This window comes from Podarcis raffonei, chromosome 2 (assembly GCF_027172205.1).
Source record: "Podarcis raffonei isolate rPodRaf1 chromosome 2, rPodRaf1.pri, whole genome shotgun sequence".
NCBI classification, from domain to species: Eukaryota; Metazoa; Chordata; class Lepidosauria; order Squamata; family Lacertidae; genus Podarcis; species Podarcis raffonei.
Window position 1 is genome coordinate 107,085,387 of NC_070603.1, and position 22,683 is coordinate 107,108,069.

The window sequence follows — 22,683 nt, forward strand, 5'->3', positions numbered from 1 at the left end:
TTGCAAAAAAAAAAACACAAAGGAAAAAAGAAGAATAAAGTTCTCTGGCACCCTCGGCCCTCCACGGCGCTTGGCATTTCCTGGTCTGCTGCTGCTCCTCCTCCCTCCTTCCACTTCGTCGGTGTGGCGTGCCTGGTCCCGGCTGCAGCAGGTGCCCTCTGCCCCCTCCCCCCGCCTGGCTGACTGTCCCCTTGTGCACATCACAAGTCCGTGACTTTGTTCTCTACGGCGGCGGCAATCTGCTGCAGGCGGTAGCCCAGCTGCATCTTCTGCGCCGTCGGGTCCTCCTCCAAGGCGGTGATGATCTGCGGGGAGAGGAAACCTGGAGCTGTTATCTGGTAGTGATCGCCTTTGCCTCTAGAGCCAGATTTTTGGTTTTGTTTGGTGGGGGGGCAGCGGATGCTCTGCATCCTAGGGAGGCCTCTGAAGGCTCGGTGCATGGATTTCTAGAGGCCAGAATCTCCATCAATAAGATACAATGCGAACCTACGTTGTATTTTAATATTCTGCTGGAAGCCGCCCAGAGTGGCTGGGGAAACCCAGCCAGATGGGCGGGGTATAAATAATATACAGTAGTACCTCTGGTTACGTACTTAATTCGTTCCGGAGGTCTGTTCTTAACCTGAAACTGTTCTTAACCTGGAGCACCACTTTAGCTAATGGGGCCTCCCGCTGCTGCTGCTGTGCCACGCGATTTCTGTTCTCATCCTGAAGCAAAGTTCTTTACCTAAGGTACTATTTCTGGGTTAGCGGAGTCTGTAACCTGAAGCGTATGTAACCCGAGGTACCACTGGATGATGATGATGATGATGATCTTTAGGAGGGCCCCTGCTCTGGTGCCTTCCTTGTTGGCATCCAGGAGGAGCAGGGCCTTTTTGGTAGAGGCACCCTGATTAAGGAATGCTTTCCTCTTTGAGGTCTGGGGTCAGCTTGATTCATTCGCCCCCCTGCTCTGAATTATCTCCCCACTTCCACCTCCTCTCAGTGGCCAAGGGACAAGCACCAAAACAAATCCTTTGGTGGAGGGAGCAGTTTCGAGTTCCAAGGGAGCCACAGATTTTCTGTGGGGGCAGTGGGCTCTTTTACACCCAGTCTGCAATTTTCCTCGTTGCCCGTTCGTTGTGCCACTGAGTTAGTAGTAACGGCAGCAGCAAAACCAACTGAGAAACAGAGTCTTATGAACCATTAACACCTGTGGGCTAAATGTGGTACAAAGATGAAATTTGCACCCACTTTTGCCTCTGGTCCCACCCCACCAGGGACATGTGCCCCCCCCAGCCTGAAAAAATGTTCCTTTCCCTTAAAAGGAAGTTTTTGGGACCACATTAAAATATGAGCCACATTTACCTGGTCATAGTACTTGTTGATGTACTTGTAGAGCTCATGCAGAGCCACCAAGGAATTGAGGTCACCTGAGTAGTTCTGTAACCGAGAAACGACAGGTTAATTGTCACCAAGAGAGTAACATGCTGCCCCCCTCCCCCACTGAGTCACTTCCAATGGTTTTGTGGTGGTCCAAGTTGCAAACAGAGATGGGAATAATAAGGTGAAGTCACTTCATGGCGGGAAACTCTCAATGGATCTATGGAACATGCCTTAAATAGGACTAGGACAGACGACTTGTCCACCTAGCCCAGTTCTGTCTGCTCTGATGGAAAACGGTTCTCCAAGGCCTCGCACAGAGGTCCTTCCCACCATCACCTGTTATCTTGATAGTTTTAACTGGAAGATGCCAGGGTCTGAACCTGGGAACCTTCTGCATCCAAACTTCCGCCTGGCCTTTGGGCTGGACTCAATCTAACCCCCCCCCCATGTGTTTATTTTTTTATGGAACCCCTTATATGGGATTCTGTATATAAATTTTCTCTCGGCTCTTTTTACTCGCCCATGTAGGACCAGCGTGGATAGTTGGCCCAGGTGAGTATTTGACATTTTCTCCCCTTATGGCTTTGATCTATGTTGTTGTTGTTTAGTCGTTTAGTCGTGTCCGACTCTTCGTGACCCCATGGACCAGAGCATGCCAGGCACTCCTGTCTTCCACTGCCTCCCGCAGTTTGGTCAAACTCATGCTGGTAGCTTTGAGAACACTGTCCAACCATCTCGTCCTCTGTCGTCCCCTTCTCCTTGTGCCCTCCATCTTTCCCAACATCAGGGTCTTTTCCAGGGAGTCTTCTCTTAGGCTACCACTAAAACTGTATTCTAACTTATATTCTAATCAACTGTTTGTTGGGGGTGTGTGTTTTGTTTTTAATGTTTTTACTGTATATTTGGTGTTAGCCGCCCTGAGCCCGGTCTTGGCTGGGGAGGGCGGGGTATTAAAAATTATTATTATTATTATTATTATTATTAAACTTGTGCTCTGTCATTAAGGCACACAGCCCCAGCCCACAAGCTAAGACTTATTTTCCTTGCAATAACCTCTGCTCTAACCGAGTTGCTTCAGCAGAGTTGGAAGCCCCAGATGCAAGGAAGTTGGGGTGGAGGGTCATGATGTTATCTCGGCTCCATCTTGTCTGTGAGACCTGCTCCCTGCCTTTGCAGACCTTTCCCGCCTGGCCTGGGAGGGCGGGACTGACTCCAGCTACAAAAGCAGAGGCTGCTGAACAGAATCTTGGTCCGGGGTATTGTTTGGGGTGGGGGTGGGAGAGAGTTTCCTGTTATCAATGTTACTTTTCTTTCATCTTTATTTTGGATCTTATGCGTATTTTTTATGCTTCACTTATTGTTTATGACTGCTTTTGTTATGTTGTAATTACGTGTTGTTTTTTGCACTGCCAGCCACCTTGAGCATGGTTTCAACTATGGAAAGGTGGCGTACAAGTACAATTATGTCAAGTATGCATCTCTGCAATGGAAAACAAGGGCGGCAGAGAGCAACGCCAATGCTGCTTCTGTGCCCATTATGCAACCTGACCTAGTAACTCTAGAGGGGCGGACAAATTCATGGAAGAGAAGGATATTTTGGACTACCAGCCACAAGGGCTATGCCAGGCTTCCTCAACCTCGGCCCCTCCAGATATTTTTGAGACTACAATTCCCATCATCCCTGACCACTGGTCCTGCTAGCTAGGGATCTTGGGAGTTGTAGGCCAAAAACATCTGGAGGGCCGAGGCTGAGGAAGCCTGGGCTATGCCCAGAGGCAGAATGCTTCTGAGTACTAGTTGCTGGAAACTGCAGGAAGGGAGAGGCCTCTTGTGCTCAGATCCTACAGGTATCTTGGGTGACCTCTGTGAGAATAGGATGCTGTATCAGATGGGCCAGCATCCTCTCCCCTGGGATAGCTCAGCTGGTAGGAAAAGCATGAGACTCTTAATATCAGGGTCGTGGGTTTGAGCCCCACATTGGGCACAAGTTTCCTGCATTGCAGGGGGGCTGGACTACACGGCCCTCGTGGTCGCTTCCAACTCCACAATTCTATGATTGCCTTGATCCAGCACAACTCTTCTTCCGTTCCAAAAGAAGGCTCCTACAGTTTTCCCAGTAGTGATGTATGGAAGTGAGAGCTGGACCATCAAGAAGGCTGATCGCCAAAGAATTGATGCTTTTGAATTATGGTGCTGGAGGAGACTCTGGAGAGTCCCATGGACTGCAAGAAGATCAAACCGATCCATTCTGAAGGAAATCAGCCCTGAGTGCTCACTGGAAGGACAGATCCTTAAGCTGAGGCTCCAGTACTTTGGCCACCTCATGAGAAGAGAAGACTCCCTGGAAAAGACCCTGATGTTGGGAAAGATGGAGGGCACAAGGAGAAGGGGACGACAGAGAACGAGGTGGTTGGACAGTGTTCTCGAAGCTACCAGCATGAGTTTGACCAAACTGCGGGAGGCAGTGGAAGACAGGAGTGCCTGGCATGCTCTGGTCCATGGGGTCACGAAGAGTCGGACATGACTAAACGACTAAACAACAACAACAGAGGTCTTGGCTCAGCAGGAGGAAAACAGAGAAAGGAAAAAAGACTGCGATGTAGCTCGTAGCCTACTTACTCGTGAGAGTTCAGCCAGGGTGGAATTCATTTCCTGGTCACTTGCAGAGATGGTTTGGCGGATATCTGCATAGTACCTGCAGGAGATAAAGAACAATAACCATTCATTTATTTACCCTGTTTCCTTCCTTTCCTTTCTTGGCACATCCAGCCGGCTCCCTGGCCCTCCTCCTTACCTTTCCACCATCTGCTTGTAACGTGGAATGTCGCGGGCATAGAGAAGCTTGTTAATTGGAGAATCCTGGAAATGCCACAAAGGGAGCAAGACATTAGGAACAACACCCAGAAAATTTTTAGGTGTCATGATAATGGTTATCCAAATGGCGGCATTGATGAATAGGACAAGGAAAGTTTGAAAGAGGAAAATTTGAAAGAGCTGGGTAAGTTTAGGATGTTGTTAGCACTCCAAACTCCCTTCCGTCTCTGCCAGCATGGCCAAATGCTCAGGAATGACGGAAATCATAGCCCAGAAGTTCTGGAGTGCACCAGGTTCAGAAGGGCTGTTCTGAGCACCCTAATGTGCACACAGTGACTGACAACTGCCCTGCTGAATGGAAAGCAAAAAATTGGCTTGGGCAGCCACTCTGGCTGCAGAGAGGAAGCCTTGCATTCAATCGCCACCCATTTTTTAAAACAACAATTGTGGGCAGGAGCTCTGCCCTCACATTACAATGAATGACAACAGAGACGTTGCAGCAGCAACAACAAAAATGGGCTGGAGTTGTGTCCCTTGGCATCCTTCGCATGGCAGGTACCAGCCAAGAGTCGTGCAACTGAATGATTCCTGCATTTGCAAGGGAGATGGGTCCCTTTGGGTCCTTTCCCCACGATTCTCTGACAGGTTGCGTCAGTGCTGGAGAGAAGCTCATTTTCCGAGCAAGAAAGCACTGTAGGTTGCGCTCAGAAGAAAGGCAACACGCCCACAGCAGAGGAATGCCTGGATCCTCTGCAGCAAAAGGCAACAGCCCCACTTGACTTGCGTCAGGAAAAGATGGCGTGGAGAGCATACGGATACCATATTTTCCCCCAACTGATGTCAAAGCAGAAACTCAAGGCACCCGCCAATGCCTTCTCCAAGCTCACCCGGCCCAGCTTGTGGTCAGCGAGAGTGCAGGAGTCCATGAAGGTCTGAGCGATGACCAGGAGCACAGCATCCACATTGTCTGACGTCTGCACATCAAATACGAACTGGGGGTTCTTGATTATGTTGATCCAGAACCTCAGGGGAAGGCTGCAGAGAGAAGAGGAAATGGTCAACATACTGGCATGCGATGGGAATCCTATGGACTAAGTGGTTCGGGAGCTGAACTAGGGTAGCCCAGGGACCAGGGGCCAAAATGCACAAGCCAATTGCAATCCTGGCACATAGCGACAACTCCACGCCCCATTAGGGGCAGCAAAGATGGGTGCTGTCAAAGTTCTGTTAGAGCATGGGTAGGCAAACTAAGGCCCAGGGGCCGGATCCGGCCCAATCGCCTTCTAAATCTGGCCCACAGATGGTCCGGGAATCAGTGTGTTTTTACATGAGTAGAATGTGTCCTCATATTTAAAATGCATCTCTGGGTTATTTGTGGGGCATAGGAATTTGTTCAATTTCCCCCCCAAAATATAGTCCGGCCCCCCACAAGGTCTGAGGGACAGTGGACCGGCCCCCTGCTGAAAAAGTTTGATGACCCCTGTGCTAGAGTATTCTCTTTTTAAAAAAATAATTTTTATTAAGTTTCTTACAGATGTAACATATATCACAACAAAAGAAAAACAGGAAGAAAAAAAAAACAAAAAGAAAAAAGACAAGATCACAAATATAAACAAAAAAGAGAGTAAAAACAAAATACCGGTAAACACCTAAACACCACAAATTAATTAATTATTTAAACTTCTAACCTCATAAACATATTTTGGGCTTCCTCTGAGCCCTCCCATCTGAATTTCCTTGTAATTAAAATGTAGCAGTTTTCTGATATCATTTTTTAAAAACACAATATTCCAATTAAAATAAAATTTCTTAACTTTCCTTAAAGTTCTAAATCTTATTTATTTAATTAACTCTTAATTTAATCCTAGGCCTATTTTGGTACTTTCAAGTAATTTCTAATTTTTAACATGTGCTAGTATTCTCCGTCACAGAGAAGTGGAGAGCATGGCAATACCCCAGTGGGATATTCCGCTCTAGGCATCAGCGTGGGCTGCACACCTGTTTGTCTTCCAGATGTGGATGGTCTCTGGGTCCGTGATCCCATGGCTCAGCGCTTGATCATCCAACAGGTCAAAGAAGTACTTCACAGCCAGCGGGACGGGGCGGGAGGTACTGAGGATCACCTGGAACAGGTCGTCTACAAACTTCTGCATCGTCCCCTGCAGGCAAACAACCCAGGTAGAAAGAGACAAACCATCAAGAAACATCTACAGTGGTGTTTTTCAAGCACGGAGCCAGCGAGGAAGAACTGCCAAGCTACATGGATTTCCATTGTTGTTTGGGGTGGGGTACTTTGGTCTTCTTTGCTTTAAATAAAAGGCTGCTGAGACTGTACAGTGGAACCTTGGTTCTCAAACTTAATCCATTCTGGAAGTCCGTTCCAAAACCAAAGTGTTCCAAAACCAAGGCATGCTTTCCCATAGAAAGTAATGCAAAATGGATTAATCCGTTCCAGACTTTTAAAAACAACTCCTAAAACAGCAATTTAACTTGAATTTTACTATCTAATGAGACCATCGATCCATAAAATGAAAGCAATAAACAATGTACTGCAGTCACACAATCCATCAGTAGCTGAACTGGGTTCCACACAGTCACAAAAACAAAACAAAAAGAGGCACAAAAACAAAAACACAAAATAAATAGCAAAAACAGACACACCTCAGCATAACACTCGAAACAGAAGTGTGGCACTCAAATCGGAAGCATAACACTCAAAATGGAGCACATTCGGCTTCTGAAAAAGGTTCGCAAACCAGAACACTTACTTCTGGGTTTGCAGTGTTTGGGTTCCAAGTTGTTTGAGTACCAAGGTGTTTGAGAACCAAGGTACCACTGTAATCGGAAACTGAAGACCGCTGGAGTGGGGGTTAAGGGTCCCGCCCTGTGGAACGCCCTCCCATCAGATGTCAAAGCGATCAACAACTACCTGACATTCAGAAGACATCTTAAGGCAGCCCTGTTCAGGGAAGTTTTTAGCGTGTGATATTTTACTGTATTTTTGGTTTCTATGGAAGCCGCCCAGAGTGGCTGGGGAGGCCCAGCCAGATGGGCGGGGTATAAATAATAAATTATTATTATTATTTCAACCTTTCCCTCTTGCACCCTCTGTGGAAAATGTACCCATCCTCCAAGCCTTTGCTTACGAGCGACAGAGCTTTTATGTACATGCCATAAGCAGCGACAGTAGCAATTATCAATAAACAATAGCAATTATTGATAAATAATATATATAATACATAAATTATCAACGCATCATGGAAAAACAAACACTAAATTGTGAAATGCATCAGAACTGACAGGTGCAGCCATGTAAGATGTGTATGAAAAGCAGTGCTTTTCATTTCCAGGTTACAGTGGTACCTCGGGTTAAGTACTTAATTCGTTCCGGAGGTCCGTACTTAACCTGAAACTGTTCTTAACCTGAAGCACCACTTTAGCTAATGGGGCCTCCCTCTGCTGCCGCACCGCTGGAGCACAATTTCTGTTCTCATCCTGAAGCAAAGTTCATAACCTGAGGTAATATTTCTGGGTTAGCGGAGTCTGTAACCTGAAGTGTCTGTAACCTGAAGCGTATGTAACCCGAGGTACCACTGTACTGCCTTTCCCTCAGGAAGGTTCAGCAAGGGCATCGTGGGACAATGTCCCAGGATGCAACAGTGCCAGTGACGCCAAGTCGCAATGCACAGGCCTAGCGCTGCAATTCTGTGCATACTTACTCAGAGGTAAAGTTTGTCTGCTTTTTCACTGAGACTTATGCCCAGGAAAGCGTTCCTAGGGTTGCGGCCTGAAAGGATACCAGGAATGGGAGGAGGTGAGCAGAGAGCTCCTTCTTACCTTCATGGAGAGGAGGCGGGTAAGATAGATCTCAGGAATAGCCTTGGCCCTCTCTCTCTCCCGGACGCTCCCTCGCCGGTGTTTAGGCAGCTCGGGCTCCTCTGTCGGCTTCACCAGGTGCCAGAGCTTCATCCCACCCTCATCAGCATCCTCCAGCATTGGGGTCTCTATAATGTATAAAGCGGTAAACACCAACAAATGTTTAGAATTTGGAACTGGGTATTGTCTGTCTTTTTAAATAGTTTCATTCTGTCTTTTCTCCGAAGGGACCAAGATGGCATAGATGGCTCCTGCCTGCCTGCCATTCATTCTCACAACAGTCCTGTGAGGTAGATCTCTCTGTGTGTGTGAGAGAGAGACAGACAAAAACTGGTAATAATAATAATAATAATAATAATAATAATAATAATAATAATTTATACCCCGCCCATCTGGCTGGGTTTCCCCAGGCACTCTGGGCGGCTTCCAACAAAAGATTAAAAATACATTAAAACATCAGACATTAAAAGCTTCCCTAAACAGGGCTGCCTTCAGGTGTCTTCTAAAGGTCAGATAGTTGTTTGTTTATCTCTTTGACATCTGATGGGAGGGCGTTCCACAGGGCGGGTGCCACTACCAAGAAGGCCCTCTGCCTGGTTCCCTGTAATCTCACTTCTCGCAGTGAGGGAACCACCAAAAGGCCCTCGGGAGATGGACCTCAGGGTCCAGGCTGAATGATGGGGGTGGAGACGCTCCTTCAGGTATACTGAGCCAAGGCCGTTTAGGGCTTTAAAGATCAGCACCAACACTTTGAATTGTGCTCGGAAATGTACTGGGAGCCAATGTAGGTCTTTCAAGACCGGTGTTATGTGGTCCCGGCGGCCACTCCCAAAAGCTTCATAGTCAAATAGGGATTTGAATGCAGGTGTGCTCAATGCGCTGACTACCACACCACATACTGTACATCCTTGCAAGCGAATGACAGACCTTTTCTTCTTTCGCCCCTCTGATCCAGCGGCAGGCAGACTTCCAAGCTTACAGAATTGTGTTGAACCAAAGGTGAACCGTTCAGGAAGCTCTGCAAATACCATCTTGGTAGTCAAGATAACCCCACAATTAATGGGCAGTTATTGCAGCAGTGAGCTCATATGTGTTTATATTCACTTGGCTTTCTTTGATGTTGTCCTCATCTGTGGGCTTGGGGTGCTGGGCTCTGAGCCCAGAAAGAGGAGCTGTCTGTAAGATTTGGGTCAGGCATAGGCAAACTCTGGCCCTCCAGATGTTTGGGACTACAATTCCCATCATCCCTGACCACTGGTCCTGTTAGCTAGGGATGATGGGGATTGTAGTCCCAAACATCTGGAGGGCCGGAGTTTGCCTATGCCTGATTTGGGTATTTCCCGCCTATGCCCTCATCTGGTCAGGCAAAGCGATGGGAAGTTCTATCCAAAGTGACGTGTGCTATTTTGTGTATACAGTGGTACCTCGGGTTAAGTACTTAATTCGTTCCGGAGGTTCGTTCTTAACCTGAAACAGTTCTTAACCTGAAGCACCACTTTAGCTAATGGGGCCTCCTGCTGCTGCCGCGCCGCCGGAGCACGATTTCTGTTCTCATCCTGAAGCAAAGTTCTTAACCTGAAGCACTATTCCTGGGTTAGTGGAGTCTGTAACCTGAAGTGTCTGTAACCTGAAGCCTATGTAACCTGAGGTACCACTGTAAATAATATGTAAACACCTTCCGAGGGACTCCACTCCACTTATCAGAGCTGAGCTCACAGTCCTGCCTTACAAAAATACAGTCCTAGTTTCCTCCAGAAGCTTTCTTCATTTCATCAGCCTAATTTACAGGGGGAAGGTGGAGACTTTCTGTTGTTGCTATTGTTAAAACAACCGGCAGTCAGAATATTTTCTGATCTACTGACAAGCATTCAGAGATTTACCTTCTGCCCACCCAAGCTGGCACTGATTACTTCTCCAGATTTTCCTCCAACATTTAAACAAGAGTTTTAGAGCGACTTACTCTCTCCAGGGATATAGTCCTGATTCTCCCTGGGAAGATGCTTGGTCATACGAGGAACAAGAGCAACAGTGGCTCCATCGGGCACCTGAGAATGAAGGGGGAAATTGAGTTAGGCAGCAGTGTGCATTCCTCTTTTCTCTCCATAGAATAAAAATGTCATCATGTCATCATGCAGCCCCTACTGGAGGATCCTGTAGTGGCTCATCACAATCTTGGATTTGTATAAAGTCAGCGTGGGATAGGGAAGCAAAAGTAATGGCAGAATCTTAAGTGGGAAAGGACCAAAAGGCCAGGAAGCCCAAACCCCTGCCGCAGAGTAGGACCCTTCTTTCACCAGATCCCAGAGGTCAAAAAGAGGCCAAATCTGGAGAACAAGGGCGCTCCAAAAAAAGGTCCCGGGGGGGGGGGGGGCTCAAGGCAACCCATGTACTGAGCCAAGCCACCCACTGTAGAGGAAGGCCAAAGGCCAGCAATAATTCTCCCTCACCTTGTAGTGTTGCAGTGTGTTGAGACGCTTCCAGTTGCCCTGGACAACAGAAGTCACATCCTCATCGGAGAGGATGAGGTGCCCAGCCAGACCTGATCTCCACTCTAGCAGAAACGAAGGGGGAACAAAAATCAATAACCAGGTTGGAGAACAGCACAGAGCAGAGGCAAGCAGCTTAGAGGTGGTTCGTGCCCAGATGGGGAGAGAGGAAGGCAGGGAGATCAACAGTATAGAATCATAGAATCATAGAGTTGGAAGAGACCACAAGGGCCATCGAGTCCAACCCCCTGCCAAGCAGGAGCCTACACAACACAAAAACACTGTTGCTGTATGTAGGTTTTATTTTATTTGTTTCTATCTTATATTCTGGAAACGTACATCCAGGTTTTTTCCCCTTTAAATTTTTTTTGGGGCCCCCAAGAGAGTGGGGCTCAAACTATGGCTGGTTTAGCTTATACAGTGGTACCTCGGGTTAAGTACTTAATTCGTTCTGGAGGTCCGTTCTTAACCTGAAACTGTTCTTAACTTGAAGCACTACTTTAGCTAATGGGGCGTCCCGCTTCTGCCGCGCCACTGGAGCACAATTTCTGTTCTCATCCTGAAGTTTTTAACTCGAGGTACTATTTCTGGGTTAGCAGAGTCTGTAACCTGAAGTGTCTGTAACCTGAAGCGTATGTAACCCGAGGTACCACTGTACGTAAATCCGGCACTGCTTATGGGACTACTTTCACACTCTCTACAAAGAAAAAGTTACATTGAACCCCAAATGCTATATAACTGGGCATTTTTGTAATATTTTTGTTCATCTTGTCTGTTGTTGTTTCAGTTTTCTGTAAACCCCTTAGAGATATGTTTTAATATGTTGTTGTTGTTTAATCGTTTAGTCGTGTCCGACTCTTCGTGACCCCATGGACCAGAGCACGCCATGTTTTAATATAATAAGCAGTATAAAAACTAAATCGACATCATTTTTTTCTCCTCTCTCTCTTTAATGCCATCAAAGCAAACCAGGGACAGGTTATCCTATTTTTTTAATCCGACTTCTTCACTTAGATTGCTGTCTAAGTTCTGTTATTCAGTTACTTAATTTATTTTATTCATCAGTCTTGCACGCCGCCCTTCATGCGAAGATCACAGGGCGGCTCACAACACAAAATGTTATTGCTTCCCATTCTACAGCTTTAGGATTTCCCTCAGGATCACGCGCAACCCCCCCCCATCCACCCCCCGTTACACGGCACCCACCCCGATCCAGTTTTGTCCCCAACCTTCTCTTCCCTGCTTAGTTTTACAAGAACAACACTGGGACTGAAGAGGAGGAAGCTGGCAAGCAGAACCACCCTAGTAAGAATGCAGACAGGTGGAAGCTGGAAGAAGGGAGACTAAGGTTGATCTGACAGTACCTCCTTTGCCCTAATGGACCAGATTTCACTGCAGCAGCTACAAACCCATAATGAGCACGGGGCGGGAGACACTTCCTCTATGTATCCCACAGCAGGGATGGAAAACCAGTGGCCCTCTAGATTGCTGGACTCCAACTCCCATCAGCCTCAGTCGGCACAGCCAATAGTCAGGGCTGATGGGAACTGAAGTGCAGCATCAGTTGGGTGCCACAGGTTCCCTCCATCCCTGGTCCTACAGCCAGATAGTCCATCTCCTTGGCACTTTGGGGCATCGTATCCCAGAGCGGAGTCCCACCATAATCGCTCTTTCCTCCACTGCCTGGAATTCTACTCACCCAAGTCAAGCGTGTCTGGGTCTGGCCGGTGGCAGTAAGGTGTCCCTTTGTAGACCTGGTCGAGAATCTTCTCCTTCACTTGGGTGATGGTGTCGCAATCCAGCCCCTTCACCAACACCCCCTGGGAGCCCTCTGGTCCTCCCACCGTGCTTCCAGTTTGAGCCACGGCTGTCAAGGTCTGCAAAAAAACATGGCGGGCAAAGATGAAATGACTCAGCGGCACTCCACTCGCCCACCTGTTTCTCGAGGCCCAAACGCTGACTAAGCACTACAAAGATGAGTGGCGGTGCTGCTGTGGTGCAAAGGAACACACCGCAAAGAATTCTGGGAGCTGTAGTTTGTTAAGGGTGCTGAGAGCTGTTAGGAGTGCCGGAATCTCCGCTCGGCCAAGCTGATAAAGCTCATCTTCCGGCCGAGTCCTTTGGAATCGCCCTCCTGACGGATAATTAACGACCTGAGCCTTTGATTAGGCCTCAGGCACGTTCCCCCATTCAGCAGAGTTTCCAAAGCAGCAGAAGTGATGAGATTTATGGCTACATGCTATGCTTTATTACTAAGCTACGCAGAGAGCAAAGAAATATACACCCTCTCTCTATGAAAGCAGAGAGCAACGGAAACAAAGGAGCAGAGAAACCAGGACGTCACATCCGTCTCCCTTCTCCCGTGAGACTTCCAACAGTCTGGAAGGTCTCTGGAATGTAAACAGAGCCTTGTGACTCTAAGCAGCTGCTCAGTGGCAAACAGAAACTAACAAGGAGACCCTCCCTATATTACTCCCAGAGCTACAATTTTCTGATTGATTTAACAGTCCATCCCTCTTCCCAGGGAACTGCTGGAACTATTAGCTCTGTGAAGGAAAAGGACAGAGGGCCAGAAGATGAGGTATGCATTTGGGTGGCCAGAGAAGCCAGTGTTTAGCTGAATGAGAGACTGGTTCTAGGTGGGCCTCTCTCCCCAGCAGGACTTTGGCCGCTCTCACCAGTGTGCGGTATTCCAGGTCTTCTCTGAGAAGGCGGTTGTCATTCAGGGTGTACTTCGCCTTTCCCGTCACCCAGTCCACTGGCCCCTTATCCACCTGGTGCTTTATGCCCCGGAAAAGCATATAGAGAGGCTCTCCAACAGAGTCCTAGTGGAGAAATGGAGAAAGGCCTCGTCAGACAAAACACAGCAGCTCTGGGAGCTTCTACCTGCCATTCTGGACCATCTCACTGCAGAAGCAGGTCAGGTGGAAACATCTAACCAAGCCAGGCTGAGTGGGTCAACTGGTGGGCTGAGACCAACCAGCGGGTCCCAGCCTCACCTAAAGTGGGTCACACCAGCAGCATTACACTGCTGAAATACAGGGTGGAAAAAATTAAGGAATTAATCCCAAAATGCACGTTTGCGCTGATAGGTCTGAAAAAGTTGATTAGTGTTACCACTGAGCCACGGTTCCTCTTCAAAACGTTAAAAATAACCAGGCCTTTGGCTGATTTGACATCCAATGTCCTTTCAAAATGTGTTGGGGAGGTGGTTTTTGTTCTTGTTTATTATGTACCGTACTTTTCGCACCATAACACTCAGTTTTCCCCCCCCAAAAGGTAAAGGGAAATGTGTGTGCGCGTTATGGAGCGAATGCAGGCAGGAGGGGCCGCTCTTGCTGGCTGTTCGGCAGCCTCTTTTCCTCCGCTTGGCTCGCTGAGAAGCCGGCAACAGCTGAGCAACAGCTGAGTGTCGGGAGACAGCCTCTCTTCCTCCTGTCTGCCTGCTCTATGGCTTTTTGGCGAGGTGGGAGAAGGGAGGCAGCTCGGAAGCCGGCAAGAGCAGCACGCAGCGTGTAAAAGCCAAGGTGGGGAAAGGGAGACAGCCTCTCTTTCTCAGTGTCTGCCTGCTCTATGGCTCTCCCTTACACAAATGTAAGCGGCTCTTACTCTGCACAAATGTGAGTTCCCCCCCTCTCTTCCTTCCCTCCCTCCCTCCCTCTTCCAACTTCAAAAAATATTGGGGGGACAGCCAGGTAAGCCCCACTCACATACCACAATGGGGGTGGGGGATGACTCCCTCAAATATTTAATGGGGGGGTGAAGGCACCTAGGCCCATAGGAGTTGGCTGCTTTGCCTAGGACAATTGTGAGCTCTCCATCTCTCTTCCCTCCCTCCCTCCCTCTTCCAACTTCAATAAAATATGGGGGGGGCAATGATCTCAAGACAAAGTGCATGCACACTGGTACCTCATATGAATGGCAATGCCCATCAGCATGTGGGGAGGATGACTCCCTCAAATATTTAATGGGGGGTGAAGGAACCTAGGCCTATAGGAGTTGGCTGCTTTGCCTAGGACAAGTGTGAGCTCCCCCCCCTTCCTTCATCACTGTATTGGAGATACCATACATTACTGACAGTTCCTTCATTCACGTGGTTACAAAGCACGGATCCACATGGATCCTCAGGATTTTTGCACTGGGTCACCCCAAATTCACCATCAGATCACATAGCATGTCCATGGCTACAGCTTGCACCAAAAAAATCACGCACCCACTGTTGCCTGGGGCCACAGTGGTGCAAAAACGTGGTTACAAAGCACGGATCCAGATGGATCCTCAGGAATTTTGCATTCGGCTACCCCAAACTCACCGTCAGATCACCTGTCTGTGGCCACAGCATGAACCACAAAAATCATACATCCACTGTTTCGTTTAGAATGTTTTTTTTCTTGTTTTCCTCCTCTAAAAACTATGTGCGTGTTATGGTTGGGAGCGTGTTATAGAGCGAAAAATACGGTGTTTTGTGTTTTTTATACAGTGGTGCCTCGGGTTACAGACGCTTCAGGTTACAGACTCCACTAACCCAGAAATAGTACCTCGGGTTAAGAACTTTGCTTCAGGACGAGAACAGAAATCGAGCGGCAGTGGCGTGGCAGCAGCAGGAGGCCCCATTAGCTAAAGTGGTACCTCAGGTTAAGAACAGTTTCAGGTTAAGAACGGACCTCCGGAACGAATTAAGTTCTTAACCCGAGGTACCACTATATTGTGATTTTATGCCATCACTGCCCTGAGACCTGCAGGTATAGGGCGTTATACAAATGTAATAAATAATAATCATGGTGGGCTCACAGGTCTGAGTAAAAGCCGATTTAGCCAGCAGCTGCCTTGAAAGCATCTTGGTTTCAGACTAGATGCTAGTGCCTTCATTTTTATTTTATTTTTTAAAGATATTTATTGAAATTTTCAAATTTTTATACAAACAAAAAACAAACAAAAAAACTAAAAACACATATAGTTCACTTATACTTAATTTTCAATAACATATTTCTCTGACCTCCTCATACCTCCCCTTCTTGTAGTCCAGTTCAAATTATTTGTTCAGCAAATCCTTATCTCAAAGCATTACAGCTTATAAAAACACCTTATTTTCTATCCAACATCTTAGGTTATTATAACCTTAAATTTTTACTTATAAAGAACCATTTTTTCATATTCCTTTATACCATTACAGCTAGAAACCACTTAATTTCAATCCAGCATCATTCAACATTCCTTAATTTTACAATATTTCTGTAAATAGTCCTTAAATTTTTTCCAATCTAGATGCTAGTGCCTTCAAAGGAGGGGTTGTGTCGATCCACATTTCACTATTCTGAAGGACAAATGTTCCTGGTGTGTCAAGATGGCCAACCTTTTCATGGCCTGGGCTTTAATGTGTTGGGTTCCAGGGTCACCTCTGACTCCTGTTCCCCTGCTCTTGCCACCTTTATCTTGGGAGAAAGTGACAACGGGTTCTTGGAGCTTTTGCTTCTCCCTGCAGGCCAAGAGATCCTGACAGCTGTCCCCTGCCTCATGGGGGTGGGCAAGATTGAGTTACTCAGATAACAACAGCAGGCCAGCCACATAGGAAGTTGGCAGCATAGTGCTCTCCTGACGCAGTCGGCCTCATATTCCCATCATCCCCCGACCGTTGGCCATGCTAGCTAGGGCTGATGGGAACTGTAGTCTGACGCCAACTGGAGGGGGCCATTTTGGCTAGCTCTATTCCAGCAGCACATGCAAGCTCCACCTTGACCTCCTCTCTCAATGGACAACTAGGAGTATGTCTTACTCTCACAAACGCGTATAGGCAGATGGACATCCAGTTTGTCAGCAGCTTCTCCACCACCGTCTCTGTCCTGAAAGAGAACCCAAATTTGTTAGGCTTCTGTCGAGGGTGGATAAAAATCAGTGATTTTTTAAATGGATTTTTAAAATTTAAATTGGATTTTTTAAAATTTAAATTGGATTTTTAAAATAAAATGCTTTTGGAGGAAAAATCTTTCTAAACATAGTTTTCTATTTCAGTTACATTATAGTCCAAAGGCTATTCATCAGGAAATAAGGATTTAAGTTTTTCATGTGTGCTAAAACTCAAGTCTAAGTTAGTTTTAAAAAGATTGTTTGACCACATCAGTTAACAAACATGGATAACATATGCTACAATGTTATTGTTTTAGTTAAATAAATTGCTTAAATTTTTATTGAGGAAATGATTGTTTTTCTCCTTCCAATAAAGTACAGAAGAAAAGTTGTCCAAATATAGAGTTAACTTATTAAACGCCACCATAATCTCAAAATTATTTTTCTATGTGCAACCGAATCAGTAACTTCTGATAGAGCTGTAAAAACTACTCTGAAAATTCATTATTCCAAAAACGAAACCTTCATCTGGTTGTAAATATTAAGATTATACCAGCAAGAATGAGTCTTTCTGTAAAAAAATATTATTTAAATCGTCTTACTGATTAGTGATTTAAATCGTGATTTAAATCGATTTGATTTAAATCAAATCCACCCTGCTTCTATCTCATAGCTCAAAAAAGACAGTAACACAGGGGTGCCCAAACTTTTTTCAAAGAGGGCCAGATCTGATGAATTGAGGGCCGACGAAAGTTGTTGAGCTTCTCTTAGGATTGAAGTTTACCCAAAAGTTGTTCACCTTTTTTTAGGATTTAACCCAGAAGTTGTTGAGCTTTTTAAAAAGAATTTTACCCCAGGACATATACTGCCACGGGAGCTGAATTAAATGGACCGACAGGCCAGATTATGCCCCTGGAACGGACTTTGGACATGCCTGTGCTCCCCACAGGGATATACTGGGCACTCAGTTTTTTCTAAAACATCATGAAGTTGGGAGGTGGGGATGTCAACACCAGAAAAAGTGGCGGGCTTTCTCTCTCTCTCTCTCAATCTCTCTCTCTCTCTCCTGCCCACCTTCGCAGCATCAGTTTGGGGTTCTTGGCGACGTACTGCTCCACCAGGTCGTTCAGGAGGGTCTTGAGGATGTCCGTGAAGTACTCAAGCTTCCCGTGCAGCGAGACCGTGAGAAGAGACGCGACGTAGGCCCGGTCCCTCGGGGAGAAAGTGCGCTGGATCTCCAAAGTGTGTATGAACTGGGCACATCGAGGGGGGGGGGGACAAAAACACAGAACTGTCGTTAGGAAACAATTGATTGGTTGGGGATGAGGTATTGGTTGATGGGTCGTCCTTTAGAGGTTGCTTTCCCATAAAAACAACAACCATGGAGATTAGCAGCTGGAAGGGGTTAAATTTAGAAAGGCCTTGAAGATTTACAAGAGGCGCGATTTTTGGAACCATGTCCGGCTCCTCCAACGTGGCAGCCATGAAGAAGGTCGTGCAGCAGCTGCGCCTTGAGGCCAGTGTGAGCCACGTGAAAGTTCCACAAGCTGCAGCTGACTTGAAGCCGTTTTGCCTGCAGAATGCACATTGTGACCCCCTACTAACAGGAGTTTCCTCAAGTACAAATCCTTTTGGGCTGCAGAAAGTGTGTTCATCTCTCTAACTTGTGTGACCTACGTGGACCCTTTTAGTGATCTAAAAACCTTTCAGTCTGGTGAATATGGAAGCGAAAGAGAGTAACCTGGAACCTGTACAGAAATTTTGTGTAAAATGTGCCAACTTAGAACTAGTAAAAAGCAGAGACATCACCTTGCCAACAAAGGTCCGTAGAGTTAAAGCTATGGTTTTCCCAGTAGTGATGTATGGAAGTGAAAGCTGGACCAGAAAGAAGGCTGATCGCCGAAGAATTGATACTTTTGAATTCTGGTGCTGGAGGAGACTCTGTAGAGTCCCATGGACTGCAAGAAGATCAAACCGATCCATTCTTAAGGAAATCAGCCCTGAGTGCTCACTGGAAGGACAGATCCTGAAGCTGAGACTCCAATACTTTGGCCACCTCATGAGAAGGGAAGACTCCCTGGAAAAGACCCTGATGTTGGGAAAGATGGAGGGCACAAGGAGAAGGGGACGACAGAGGGCGAGATGGTTGGATAGTGTGCTCGAAGCTACCAGCATGAGTCTGTGGGAGGCAGTGGAAGACAGGAGTGCCTGGTGTGCTCTGGTCCATGGGGTCACGAAGAGTCGGACACGACTAAACAACTAAACAACAACAAAAAAGAACTAGTAATACTGCCACTGTTGTCAAACTTCTTACAATCTACCTCTCTAAACTTGTATGCTAGTTGTAATAACTTCTATTATGATGGTGGAATCAATTTTATATTCAAGCAATAAAGAGTTGATAAAAAAAAAGAGGCGTGATTTTTGTTTTACTTCAATACAAAAGCACCTGTTCCTGAAAACATACCTTGGTGAGAAAGAGCTTACTGTTGAGGAGGTTGGAGAGTTGCACCAAGCCTTGTTCGACCGTCTGCCTCCGGCATTCTGGCACGTCCAGGTCCCTTTGCAGCGGCGACTCGCGGTGGCCTGGGAAGAAGACACGCTCTGCGTAGGACTTGTAGTCCAAGAAGGGGATCCCAGTGCCAACCAAGTCGCTGGTGAGGTCCATCATCTCTGTCATGAGGTCTGCAATGAAAGAAAAAAACCCAGGTGATGAGGACGAGAGTGTGAGAAGCAGGAAATGAAAGGAAGCTTCCTTATATAATCTCAGACTATTGGTCCGTCCAGCCCAGTATTATCTATTCTGGTTGGCAGCTGCTCTCCAGGGTATCAGACAGGAGTCTTTTCAAGCCCTCCCAGGAGATGCCAGGAAATTCTGCATAGATGCTAACACATGGGTAGGCAAACTAAGGCCCGGGGGCCGGATCCGGCTTAATCACCTTCTAAATCTGGCCCGCGAACGGTCTGGGAATCAGCCTTTTACATGAGTAGAATCAGCATTTTACATGAGTAGAATGTGTCCTTTTATTTAAAATGCATCTCTGGGTTATTTGTGGGGCATAGGAATTTGTTCATTTCCCCCCAAAAAATATAGTTCAGCCCCCCACAAGGTCTGAGAGACAGTGGACTGGCCGCCTGCTGAAAAATTTTGCTGACCCCTGCTCTACCACTTAGCCTACTGTACTACTAAAAATGCCCCCTTTGTTTTTATTTTAATGGAGCTCCAGCTATTTTTCTCGCATTGGGAAGGCCCTGTGAGATTCCCCCACAGCCTTAAAAGTTCAAAAATGAGATCAGCCTACGCAGAAGGGATTCTTCTCTATTTCATGGGTTTGGCTGCCTAACATAACAGCATCATAATGAATAGATCAGCAATCCTGATGCAGCAAAAGAGGCAATTCACAGCATCGGCCTTGAAAGAAACCTGCATTGTGAGACTTAGGGAACGTTCTATCATATGTGGTGGACCTGTAAAAGGGTAAAAGAGCATTGGGAAATAATCCATAATGAATTGAAAAAAATGTTTAAAAGTACTTTTTAAAAAACAACAACCAAAAACCGGAAATTCCCAGGTGTCAAAAAAGGTTATTAATGCTTGCCACTACTGCGGCCTGTGTTTTGTTAGCCCAAAAATGGAAATTGAGCAAAGTCCCAACCAAAGAAGAATGGCAACTTAAACTGATGGAATAAGCACAGCTTGCGGACCTAACATATAGAATAAGAGAACAAGAAGAACATACGTTTAAAGAAGATTGGAAAATGTCTATTGAAGATATGGAGGAAAATTGTGTTTATTTGAAAATGTGGGCAGCATTAAGATAAATTCAACAGTGTAAACAACTTTTGATGGACGTAATAATGGAATACTGAATGGCTAAGTTTATATAAAATATGCAGGGATTTATATTTTGTAAAATGAACCATGGAAAGAGAAGAAGGGAAGTCGTCAATATTTTAAGGTTGTTTAAATGAATGTCCTAAATTGTAAAACAGAAAATTTAATAAAAATTATAGAAAGAAGAAGAAGGGAACTTGAATTCCCAGGGACAGGTCAAGGGAGAAGCTCCTTCCTCTCCTCTTACCAGTGAATTCTTTTTTGCACCGGTCCCGGACACTCGTCTCCAGGTTTTCCAGCTGGATCTGAACTTTTTTGTAATCCCTCAGGGCCTGCTTGCTCTTCCTCCTGGAAAGAAAAACCATCACCATCATATGCCAAAGTTGATCCCTTCTACTCGCAGCGTAGCTCTTTATTTCTGTGCAAGAGAATCACCCCAGGTTTTGCAGCCACAAAACCAAATTAACCGTGCAAAAAGGAAACAGCGAGCTGTACAGCTAGGCTGATATTTTCATTCTCAGACATTCTCAGACATTCTCAGACGCAGCAGCAAGAAGGCTTTCAAATATCCCCCGTGCTAGGGTTGCTATATCTTGAAGAGCAAAAAAGAGGACAGCTGGAGCCGCTGCCAGCCCGAGCCAGGAAAAGAGGCGCACAGGCCTGTTTCCCTGGCTCGGGCTGGCAGCTGCCGCAGTGCAGAGCAGCCCAAGCCCCAAAAACCCAGACATTTCCTTTAAAATGGAAAATCCGCTTGGATGGGCATGTTGGTCTCCCAAAAGAGGACATGTCCGGGTTTTCCCGGACGTATGGCAACCCTACCCCCCATGCTGCACTTTGACGTCCCAACAATCGAGGCTTCAAAGTGCAGCATAACCTGCTGTTGTAGTGATGTCAGGTGACTGACCCTGATCACCTGTCTAAATTTGTCTGCCAGGAGTCGGGGAGATAAGGATCTGGCAGAGAGAAAAGCTGCCTCGCTCCTGTCTTACAGGGTTGCTGTAAGGGATGCAACAAGATAATGCATGTGATGCACTTTGAAAGCTTCATCATTAGCTTGCCCGAACCAGGTGGCCTTCAGATATTTTGGACCACAACTCCCATCAGCCCCTGCCAAGTATGATCTCTGGTGTGGAAACAGGGAGGAAGAAACCTACAAAGTTCCCACTGCTCTAGGCAACTCTGAGCAGTTCCTGCTTCAGTGCCAATGTACTCTATACCCAAAAAGCAAATCCGTGTTGTTGTTTTTCCACAGACAGAAAAGGTCACACTACCCAACTTGCTTCCCTCCCATGTAGACCGCAGTGCCTGGCTAGGACTATGGAATATGGTCCTGCAGACAGGCCGGCAAGCATCCTCCTTCCTTCTCACCTGTAGATGAAGACGATGATGAGGACGATCAGAGCAACAAAGGAGGCGACAACCCCCAAGCCAATCTGGGCCTCCACGGGGAAGGTCAGCTGACTCTCTGTGTCATACTGCACGCGGCCCAGGCGAAATTGGTTGTTGCCCATTTGAACCTGAAGGACAAGAAGATGGAAAACTGATTTCATGTGAAGGTGAGAAGGAGGCGCCTCCATTATTATTATTATTATTACTATTACTACTACTGAGGGACGCGGGGGGCGCTGTGGGTTAAACCACAGAGCCTAGGACTTGCCAATCAGAAGGTCGGCGGTTTGAATCCCCGCGACGGGGTGTGCTCCCGTTGCTCTGTCCCAGCTCCTGCCAACCTAGCAGTTCGAAAGAATGTCAAAGTGCAAGTAGATAAATAGGTACCGCTCTGGTGGGAAGGTAAACGGCGTTTCCGTGCACTGCTCTGGTTCGCCAGAAGCGGCTTAGTCATGCTGGCCACATGACCCGGAAGCTGTACGCCGGCTCCCTCGGCCTATAGAGCGAGATGAGCACCGCAACCCCAGAGTTGGCCACAACTGGGCCTAATGGTCAGGGGTCCCTTTACCTTTATTACTACTATTTCCATGATGTATGTCCCAATCATCTACCTACCTACCTACCTACCTATCGTCTATCTATCATATATATTTACTAAATTTGGGGGGATTATAATAGTGGGTTGACACGATCTTTCAATATCGCACATAGTTCAATCTGAACAAGGAAAACAAATGGAAGGGGGAAAAATAAACAAAAGGATTTATCATCACTGACCATTTTATTTTTTTCACGGGGTTCAGCAAATGATGCTGTTGGAGATGCTGAAAATATGGGCTGTATTTTACTGCTATAATAGTTTTTACTTTTTGTGTTTTACCTAGCTGCAGTTATTGAAACCTCAGTTCCTTCGTTAATGCATAAAAAAATCAATCAATCATCCCATGACAAATAAAATGCTTGTTGTTATGCCTTCAGATAAGCATACCTTGTGGGCTAGCTTTTCAGACAGAGCCAAAAAACACAACCCCAGACCCTATTATACCAATACAGTGGTAGCTCTAATTGTGGACA

The 22,683-nt window shown here is 46.5% G+C and overlaps 2 protein-coding genes across 2 annotated transcripts in view; one reads left to right on the forward strand and one right to left on the reverse strand.

The window, feature by feature from the left end:
• Nucleotides 1-22,683, reverse strand: part of PLXNB1 (plexin B1) — a 138,279-nt gene continuing 115,596 nt past the window's right edge. The window contains exons 24-39 of the mRNA XM_053378522.1: nt 21,589-21,737; nt 20,468-20,568; nt 18,853-19,070; nt 17,460-17,638; nt 16,315-16,381; nt 13,220-13,366; nt 12,241-12,418; nt 10,503-10,606; nt 10,016-10,100; nt 8,017-8,183; nt 6,178-6,338; nt 5,067-5,214; nt 4,160-4,224; nt 3,985-4,060; nt 1,348-1,422; nt 1-305 (exon numbers count right to left, since the gene is read on the reverse strand). Of these exons, the coding sequence (XP_053234497.1) occupies nt 201-305; nt 1,348-1,422; nt 3,985-4,060; nt 4,160-4,224; nt 5,067-5,214; nt 6,178-6,338; nt 8,017-8,183; nt 10,016-10,100; nt 10,503-10,606; nt 12,241-12,418; nt 13,220-13,366; nt 16,315-16,381; nt 17,460-17,638; nt 18,853-19,070; nt 20,468-20,568; nt 21,589-21,737 (2,025 nt within the window). The 3' untranslated portion in view covers nt 1-200. The remainder of the gene's footprint in view (nt 306-1,347; nt 1,423-3,984; nt 4,061-4,159; nt 4,225-5,066; nt 5,215-6,177; nt 6,339-8,016; nt 8,184-10,015; nt 10,101-10,502; nt 10,607-12,240; nt 12,419-13,219; nt 13,367-16,314; nt 16,382-17,459; nt 17,639-18,852; nt 19,071-20,467; nt 20,569-21,588; nt 21,738-22,683) is intronic.
• Nucleotides 17,842-18,121, forward strand: LOC128408586 (guanine nucleotide-binding protein G(I)/G(S)/G(O) subunit gamma-5-like). Its single transcript, XM_053378536.1, has one exon. It carries the CDS (start codon nt 17,842-17,844, stop codon nt 18,046-18,048), a length of 207 nt encoding a protein of 68 aa, XP_053234511.1. The 3' UTR covers nt 18,049-18,121.